At 40.8% G+C, this 10,429-nt stretch overlaps 1 protein-coding gene across 4 annotated transcripts in view; it reads right to left on the bottom strand.

Moving 5' to 3' along the window:
* Positions 1-311: 311 nt before the first annotated feature.
* Positions 312-10,429, bottom strand: part of BBOX1 (gamma-butyrobetaine hydroxylase 1) — a 221,736-nt gene continuing 211,618 nt past the window's right edge. For all 4 annotated transcript variants that reach the window (XM_075567288.1, XM_075567289.1, XM_075567291.1 and 1 more), the window contains 2 exons: positions 2,949-3,115; positions 312-1,721 (listed from right to left, as the gene is read on the bottom strand). In XM_075567288.1, coding sequence (XP_075423403.1) covers positions 1,546-1,721; positions 2,949-3,115 — 343 coding nt within the window. In that variant the 3' untranslated portion in view covers positions 312-1,545. The remainder of the gene's footprint in view (positions 1,722-2,948; positions 3,116-10,429) is intronic.

The following is a 10,429-nucleotide window of genomic DNA, read 5'->3' as shown; positions in this document are numbered from 1 at the left end:
AGTTGGTTAGTTAGTCGCAAGTTTATCTTTTAAAGAAAGAAAAAGTAAATATAACAAAGCTTGGTTTCATTTGAGTATAATTGTTTTTACGTTCTAAATGAGTTTCTGTAAGGGACATCTTTACTTCTGTCTATACAAGGAGCAGATCAGCGGATGTCTCAGGGGTTTAAAGAGAATATCCAGTGGTTTGTGGGAGTAGGATATGAGGGAGCATCCATATATAATGAATATCTCTATCTCCTTATATACTATCAGGATGTATAGAACCGTCTGAGATAACATGGAAACCCACAAAAGACAAGAGACCGGAATAAGTACAAAACGAATAGTGTTTAATGTTCACACTAAAGTAATTAAACTGGGAAAACAAAATGGAATCTGCAAAATGTGCAGAGCTACACCACAGGCTATAGGAGCTAGAGAAGTGGTGGAAGGGGGAAAAGTGCAATGAGAGTACAAGACAAAACATAAGTTATCTGCCAGGTCTGCCGCGCTACATGCCAAAGCAATGGTAGCCAGACGACAACAAAAGAACAGGGGGCAAGAAGTGCAATGGGAAAACAAGACAAAAACAAAAAGGTACCTATAAGGTGTGCAGAACTAAAAGCCAGGTAAAGGTAACCAGGGAAAGACAAAGTGCAGGGGACCAGAGTATAGCCAGACAGCAGGCTGGGTGGGGTTTATATACCTAAGCCAAGATGGCCGCTGGCCTCATGGGAGATTCCAGTTCCTACCTTCCCTGGGTCTGAGCTTGGCTCCTTTGTGCGCCCCTGCAGGTCTACGGGAGGTACTGCGGGAGAGAGTCTTGACATACTGTATACAGTATCAGCAACACTAGCAAACCTACTTAACTTGTGACATATTGAAATTATAATTATATACTTGTTACTAGCACATGTAATGCTTATATCAATGCTTTACCACAAGTTGAATAGTGAAACTAGTGTTGAGGGTATATAAGAAATAAGGACATTTGTTGGACATGAAGTCTCTTTCTCCTTTTAACGGTCAGCTTTTGCAAAAATGTACTTCCGAAAATGCGACATATGCAAACAGGAAAACGCAACAGTGTGAAAACTCAAATAAATAGGCAAAAAGACATCTGCGACTATTTGTGTGAACCAAACTCAGACACCCATACATCTCTGTTCTTAATCTTTATCCGTAGGGAACTCCAACATTATCAGGTATTGTAATATTCGTCACGCTAATCAGACTGCACATACACAAGACATCAACAACATCAGGAAATATAGTATAGTAAAATATAAACCAACTTCCTAAAATATATATGAAAGACAGTCAATGGATCCAGGAGTGCATCCATATATATAATTTTTTACTGTAAGGCAGAATTGGGAGTCTTTCTAAAGACCCAGAGATTTTTGCTGCCTGCTACAAGTCCCATGAGCAATTCAAGTTATAACATCCCAACCTTTACTATCACCCTTATTACAAAGGTAGCAACACCATCTTCTCTCACCACTGTTTTGCATCTTTTAATTGGTTTTCTCATAGATTTAGGGAAAGTAGTGTATTTTTGAACTATACAGGAGGACTCCAGCTTTTGTTCTGGAGCTTCCTCTTCAGAGATCTCATTCTGGACATGACCACATCCCAGTCCAGGTAGGAGCCTTCCAGGTGACGTGACATTCCCATGCTTGGCTGGTAGCTTCGGCGACCATGTAGGATCCGCCAGTTGTCGAATGTCACCACTTGACCTGGACATAAAAACAAAGGAATCCCCCATATAACAAGTATTATAAGAGAGAATATGTTGCCGTGCATAATGTAACTAGATGAAGGTTGGATTATTCACTTTCTATAGTTTTTTGTAGATTTTTATTTACGCACAAAAGATAAAACCAACTCAAACCTATTGAATTTAATTGACACATAGAAAAAGACAAGTCTTGGTATATGGTGAGCTTCAAATTACTGATTTTTTTAAGGCGTCCAACACACAAGTGTTTACAGTAATTCTGGAATTGGAAATGAAAGAGGTTTTTTTAATAAAAACATTCTATACATTCTATGTGTATCTCGGTATCTTTGCTCTGTATTTATAGAAGGCTCTTTGTGCCAAAGGAAGAACAGAAAGGAAATCTATTTCAGAACATACTTAGTAGAGGGAATTCTAAATGAATGCGATTTATTATTTATAACTTGAATATTTATCTCATACATGGATGTGTACTGAAAGTTCATGGATTGTTTTTTTTATATTTTTGTATTGCAATGTTTCCATGTCTGTGTTTGGATAATGTCTGGCTTTGACTTGCTATTATTAAATTGTAACAAAGACAGAATCCAGTCTGAGAATATGTAGTTATCTCAAATGAACTGAGTTGTAGGAGTGTGGAAGATTTAGGATTAACTTCCCAGAATGTTAATCACTTGTTTTCCTATTGAAATTCTTTAAAAATTCTTTATTTGCGATGAAGACGGAAATACTGTAAGTGGATGTGAGCAAACCTTTTTGTTTACAGTGAGTGGAACTACTACAGCTTTGTACCCCAAAAGGATGGGTAGATGATAGGAACAGTTCTTACTGCTTCACCAGCACTGCCTGTGCATCGAATATTGCAAACCCCTCTGACACTGAAGGGACTTGAGTACATTATAACAGAAGCTTTATTATCCAAACACATCTGCTGTCTTCAGTAAAACAAGTGGCTCAGCGAGTAAAGACACTGACTCTGTAAACAGTGACACTGAGTGTGAAGCAGGGGAGCCTGGTTCAATTCCCGGTGTCGGCTCCTGGTGACCTTGGGCAAGTCACTTTATCTCCCTGTGCCTCAGGCATCAAAAACATAGATTGTAAGCTCCACGGGGCAGGGACCTGTGCCTGTAACATTCCTATGTGCCGTGTACCGTGCGCTCCACTGTAATTGGGAGAGAAAAGTGCTATATGAAATAAAGTTATTATAGTTATTTATTTTACTAACCTGGTTTCATTTTGTAACAAAACGTATTCTCTGGTGTGTTCATGACATCGACAAACTCCCTCAGAGAGGCGTAGAAGGGCTGCACCTTTTCAGCTGGCATGTCCAACACAGAGTCCCTTGTCGCATTATTAAAATTAATGCGAAGGAGTTTCCCGTTCGGGTCTAATCTGAAAGAGAGAAAATCTGTCAGTAGCTATATAAAGCATGGGTGTTTACAATACATCTTCTCATCCAACCAAATATCACTATGTAGAAATAATGAATATCTTTACTACTCACCATCAAAAGCGGTGGCTAATAACCCTATTCTGTTTTGTATCACTATGTCAAAAAACGTGACTTCCTTCAACCAATATAAAGCATCCAAAACCAACGGAGATCCAACATGTGCTTGTCCTGTGGTTGCTGGGTGTATCTTGTAGTGGGTTCAGTAGGAAAGGCAGAATGGGCAGTTGTAGAGATGAAGAAAAATGTATCTTTACTGAATTTGACATATTCCTCCATCAGGAGGATAAAGATGCATTTTCCCCGCAGTTCTACGAATACCCGCGCTGCCTTTCTTACTAACGGAATCTCCCGCAGGATCACACACCTGACAGCAATTGGTGCACCGCTGTTTATTTTTTCCGACACAGTAAGTGCAGGTCCTAAAATGCCTATCTTCTTGTCGTGGACACAGGACAGGACAATGCTACAACCCCCCCCCCAATGGTGATGCTACAAACCCTCCCATGGTCCATGGAACCAGCAACGGCTGCTCATAAAGTCCTCGATCTTTGGTGTGATACTAAATAACAACTCCTTATGACATTTGACAAGTCGTTTCCTTTTATTGTAGGTGCTAAAATAAGATTGTAAACTCATATCAGGAATACTCTATACCTGTAAATGCTATGAAATACTACTGTATATAGCAATGTCATTTGTCAATAACTTGTTACATATATAGTTGTTTATGGCCTTTACGTTAGTGCACATTTCTTATTGAAAAGGTGCATGGATTTGTTCTCCATTGTTTACAAGTTTGAAGATCTTTCTCTCTACTTGTCAGCTTCCCGTGATGTGTGGTAACCTGAATTGGTTTGCTGATTACCTATGAAACCCATTTTTTTTGTGGTGAGGGATAGAGTTACCATACCAAACCCAAGCAATACAGGGCCAGAGCCACAGCTCAATTAAATCGGGTCTTATAACGTCATGCTACCAAAATCAGGAACGGTTATTTCCAGTGAAGTTAACGCATATGCACAAAGCTAAATAAAAGCCAAGACAACATCCATGGCGTAGCTCATTAGCACATTTTATACCAATAACAATATTTCAAGAGTCCGTGATGTGTGTATCATCCTTTCCTCGGGGCAGCTTACTGTCTTGACCCAAATCAGATGTGGGTACACACATATGCATTTATTTAGGGTTAATCAGCAAAAGTAAGAAGCGGCTACTCCCTTAATCCCTGCAGAAGTTCAAGCTCTCCGTGATCAATCAGTCGTTTCAGATCTTCCCATCACACACACACATCCGATCTGCAGATGCAAATGTACAGGAAGCCCTCCAGGCTGAGATTCGAGGATCAAGGGGAATGGCAGAACTAATCAGCTTACACTACAGCAGTTACAGTGAAGTCCCTGTACTGTCACCACCATCCCTACATTACACCAGATATTCTGCCTCAGACCTTACAGTTTCAGACCAAGCAATATCCTACATGTGTTTTTTTTTTAAAATAAATCAGTTCTGTACTATGAGAAAATACTTGTAGCATTTAAAAAAATGAAGAATTTTTTAATGTATTCTAATGTAACAAGCTTTTGTGTTTCTATAGCAACCATTTACAAAGTCACATCCCTTCCTCTTCTGAGACAGGCCCCTTTTGCCCCCTCTCTAGCAGTGCACCAATTGTATTTAGTGCCTGCCTGGTCACATGATCTTCCACACAGAACTTTGCATCCTGGGTACTCTTCTGCAGCCCTAACAGTGATTTAAAGAACTCCCAAGCTGAATTTTCAGAGATCGATTACAGGAGAACGAATCGATTGGCAATTTAGCTAATTACTGGTCAGTGTGCAGATTGTATTGATGCACAGAAATTTGTATTTGCTTTAAATTCTAAGACCCGGATTCACTAAACTCCGATAAACGTAAAAATGTGCGTTAAATAAAAAAAATATGCCTTACTTTTAACAGGTAATTCATGAACGTGTTATTGCACATAAAACACATATTGTACTTGTAGCCCTGCTTCCTATCGAATGCAGGCCGCTACCCTGTGCTGTATCACCTGTAGGCTCGCAGGGCCTAAGTCTCTGCCACGGAGAGCCTGGGGTACTCGCGCAATAATTATAAAGGGGTGCAGCGCCTCCACCTGCGACAGCTCCCGCCAGAGGGGGAGGGGATCTTCACAGGATGTATACATGATAAATACCACCACACAGCAGGATACCTTAACCAGAACGACTTTACTTGCATGCAACACCTTACACATGTATATATATATGTCTCGGCGGCCCTCCCTAGCGGAGACACTATACTTAGCGCCACGGCGGACGCCTATTCTCCCGGATCCCCCCACCGGGTGATCCCGCCCCGTGTCCAATCCCTTTGGGATAAGTACCCCCACCATCAAGTGAGTCACGTATATATGTATATGTGAGTGTGACTGCGCAGCCACTGTGTCCCGAATGAAATGATGGTACCGTTGGTGCACTTGTAGAAATACCTGCCGGGTACTCCGGTACCCGGTACTGCTACAATCTTCACAAAGGCTCCGCTGGATATAGAAGTCGTCCTTCCACCCACGTGGCGGTCCGGGGCGATCCCACCCAGACACGCGGCGGCGGCTAGTGGGGTCTGAGCCCAGACCTCCCACCAATTAGATCAGTCCGCTATCGATCTTGTGACCCTAACAGGAATCGGGAACCTCGCTATGGCAATCCCTAGCTCCGCTTGTCTCTACTGGGACTCAGGGCCTGACTGGGCCTGGGGGCAGGCGGCCTACGCAGGGGCGGTTGGCCTCCCCTACTCCGAAGCTCTGTCTCCTCTCCAGCCAGCTCTGAGCCAACCATGTGCGCGTAACTCCCTCCTTTTCCTCTCCCAAGCTCCCAGCCCATTGGCTCAACTCTATCACGGGGTCTCCGCGGGGCTGCTGGGAATCGTCTCTCGCTACCTCCCTCCAATTAACGCTCTCCTCCTTCGCGGGCTTGCAAACACATGTCTGCGCAGGCGCAACCTCTATCTAGGTTAGGTCTATACAGATGCCAACCAAAACATGGCGTCTTGTATGACGCGGAACCTCCGTATCGGAGTACCCGCTCTGCCGCGCACCCTCCCCCAACAACAAGGGTGAGAAAAGGGGTCCCGGCTACATACTGTGTGAGTTTTATTCAGCGGGAGACACGCAAGTGAGCAGGAAAAGGAGTTATTAATGTCAAATGACTTAGTCAGCGGGTATTTATTAAACTCTGATACCTGGAAAGATTGGGCTACTGCCCAAAATAGAGCATATTTTATCACCTACTGCAGGCTGGCGTTAGGACTATGTGTACACTATATGCACATAATAGTCACTATACACATTGGCAAGAAAAGACGAACTAACCTACAATATGTGAAACAAATACCTAATATTAACAATGTAGCATCTATTACAATGTATTACGTAGTAATTACACAGTAGATGAGGTTGAATAAAATCAAATTCAACCTATGTTAAATTTACACAACAGACACTTATCCTATATTTGATCCAGAGGAAGGCAAACAAAACCCCAGTGACATATCATCCTATAATATCTCATAAGGGGAAAAAATTATTTATTTCAGACTCCAATAATGATCAGATTACTCCCTGGATTACATCCTTCCATGTTTACTTATTTGGTATATCCCTGTATACCTTTCCATTCTAAAAATATGTCCAACCTTTTCTTGAAGATATCTATTGTATCTGCCATCACAGTCTCCATGGGTAATGGATCCCACATTTTAATTGCCCTTACTGTAAATAACCCTTTCCTTTGTTGCTGATGAAATCTCCTTTCCTCCAACCTTAAGGGATGACCCAGAGTCTTTTTTACTGCCCTTGGGATGAATAAATATTTTGAAAACTCCTGGTATTGTGACCCGAATGTATTTGTATATAGTTATCATATCCCCTCTTAGAGGACTTTTTACTGTACTCCATAATCAAGGTGTGGTCTTACTAATGCTTTGTAAAGGGGCATAATTATGTTTACTTCCCTTCCATCAATACTCCGTTTAATTCAAGATAAGATTTTATTTGCCTTTGCAACTACTGCATGACACTGGACACTATTGCTAAGCCTGTTGTCTACAAGCACTCCTAAATCCTTCTCCATCAAGGATTGACCTAATTTTGCCCCATTTAATTTGTCAATTACCCGTTTATTCTTGTTTCGCAAATGCATAACCTTACATTTATCTGTATTAAACCTCATCTGCCATTTACCTGCCCACATTTCCAGTCTATCCAAGTCCCTCTGGAGAGAAATTACATCCGGCTCTGATTCTATTACCTTACACAATTTAGTATCATCAGCAAAGATGGAGACTTTGCTCTCGATGTCAACCTCATGGCCATTATTAAATAAGTTAAAAAGCAGGGGTCCCAGTACCGATCCTTGAGGTACTCCACTCACGACTTTAGCCCAACCTGAAAAGGTTACATTTATGACAAATCTCAGTTTATCTTTTAACCAGTTTTCAGTCCAGTTGCAAATATTTTTACCAAGACCAATTTCCTCTAATTTGTAATTTGTAATCTCTTGTATGGAACCATATTAAAAGCCTTTGCAAAATCTAAGTCGATCACATCAACTGCATTACCCTAGTCTAAATTCCAACTTACCTCCTCAAAGAAACAAATAAGGTTAGTTTGGCATGACCCATCCTTCATAAATCAATGCTCACTATTACTAATAATTTTGTTTTCCATTAGGGATTCCTGAATATTATCCCATGTTAAACCTTCAAGTAGCTTCCCCACTATTGATGTCAGGCTTACAGGTCTGCAATTCCCTGCTTGTGATTTAGATCCCTTTTTAAATATAGGCACCACATCTGCTTTATGCCAATCTTGTAGTACTGAGCCTGTGGAAATGGAGTACTTGACTATTAAATGTAAGGGTTTGGCTATTACCGAACTTAACTCCTTCAGTGTATTAAACTTTCGGTTGCCGAAATGACTAGCCAGTCATGCTCAACACACGACTAACTGCCAACTTGGGCCACTACAGGCTTAATATTTGCATGTATGAATGTTATATTTATTGTATTTTATTTGTAGGGTGTTTGTTTCATGTTAACCCCTACAGGGATTTTTTTTTTTTGCAATGTGTTGCTAGCCTAAGGCATCGGAGGTGTAAATGATTACATTCCATGTGTTATGGTAAAGCTCACCCAGTACAAAGCTTTCTTACCATTTTTTGTACAATTTACTGCAGTGCTGTTGGGAGATAACAAAATAGCTAAAAGTAAAAAAACACAAGATCAAAGCACACCCAAATTCACAAATACCCAACATTTCATCATTATTTACCCTTTCTTATTACTAATATCATGCTGCATACAAGCACATCTTTAACTATTTCAAATATTTCATTTAAATAGAGGTTTGAGATCCATATTTGGTCGATTATGTGATAAGCTTCCAGGTAATCCCAGATCAAGAAAATCCTAACTTTTAATGTAACTCTTTTTACCTTGTCGCCCGAGCTGCATTCCTCCTGCTTCTCACTTACCAAATAAATGTCATTTTAACTCAATTGTTAACTCCACTGTTAAATTACCCCATTTTTTATCACAATATTTAGCGTAATCTTTTTAAATATGGCCCAGATTAGAACAGTTAGTGTATAAAATTATATTTGTGAGTTAAAAATGATTTTTTTTTACCGGGGCAGATAATGCAAGTTTAACAGAGTTTAGTGAATCAATGTTACGATAATACTTCAGAGTATTATTATTGTAGACAAGTCCTGATACTACATCTCTGAAACTTCTACCTGCAGCCTCCAGAGGGACCGAGAGGAAAGAGCATTGATAATTTTATTTCCCAATGAAAGGGGGGAGAAGATGAACGGAAATATAAAGGCAACACAGAGTGAGTGTAAGTGGCTGTGGCTGGAATTGAACCCACGGGTTTGTATGCTTCGACCGGTTGCAGAGATGTGGAACCCACACGCAGTGCTGTGAGTACATACTGTACATTATCTCTCATTCTCTCCCATCTCGATTACTGTAACCTTCTGCTGTACGGCCTTCCTGCCTCTCACCTGTCTCCCCTAAAATCTATCCTAAATGCTGCTGCCAGAATCACTCTACTATTTCTTATATCTGTCTCAGCGTCTCCCCTGCTGAAATCCCCCTCCTGGCTTCCTATCAAATCCTGCACCTCACACTCAATTCTCCTCCTCACTTTTAAAGCGATACACTCTTCTGCCCCTCCTTACATCTTAGCCCTAATTTCTCACTATACACCATACCGACTCTTGGGTTCTGCTCAAGGATCCTTCTCTCTAACCCTTTTGTATCTAAAGCCCACTCCCGCCTTAAACCCTTCTCACTGACTGCCCCACACCTCTGGAATGAGCTTCCTCTCAATACTCGACTAGCACCATCTCTATCCACCTTTAAGACCCACCTTAAAACACACCTGCTTAAGGAAGCATACGAGAAGCTCCATGGCTGATAATTTACACCTCATACATAAACCTTGGCCCCTGGCAGATGCACTTACCAGAACATCCTCCCACTGTCTCTGTACATCCTTCCTACCAACCAATTAGATTGTAAGCTCTTCAGAGCAGGGACTCCTTTTCCTAAATGCTACTTTTATGTCTGAAGCACTTCTCCCCTTTATGTGTTATTTATATTATTTGTTATTTATATGATAATCACGTGTATTACTGCTGTAAAGAGCTATGTACATTAATTGCGTTGTATAAATAAAGACATCCATCTATACATACATCATCTCTTCAACAAGAAACATCAATAACTCTGCATGATTGTAATCTAACTGTTTAGTCAAATATATGGGTATGAATAAAATCTGGAAAAGATATGTACCAAAGTTTCCAAAATGCATTTGCTAATTTTTTTTTTACCAAAATCGATTCCTGGCGAACTAGCGTCCTGCTAAGGATGAAAAGTTTATCAGAAATCACACATTTCTACCATCAATTTGCGGTCTCCCAAGTAAATCGCAGCTCATGATCACAATCCGCACATGATTCGCCAACCAGATTGAAGCTCGAGAGAAAATGAGAGTAGAGGGAAGAAAGTGAGTGTGAGAGAGAGTGAAAGTGAATGGGAGAGGGAGAGAGAGTGAGAGAGAGAGTGAAAGTGAGTGAGAGAGAGAGACACAACATTCAATTACCTTTAGGACGAGTTTTACCCTCTTATTCCACAAGGTGTCAGGCTATTACCTTTCTAGAAATCTTTTTTTTCTGTATCCCACA

This window comes from Ascaphus truei, chromosome 12 (genome assembly GCF_040206685.1).
Source record: "Ascaphus truei isolate aAscTru1 chromosome 12, aAscTru1.hap1, whole genome shotgun sequence".
NCBI classification, from domain to species: Eukaryota; Metazoa; Chordata; class Amphibia; order Anura; family Ascaphidae; genus Ascaphus; species Ascaphus truei.
Note: the sequence above shows the minus strand (reverse complement) of the source record. Positions and strands in the feature narration are given on the sequence as shown.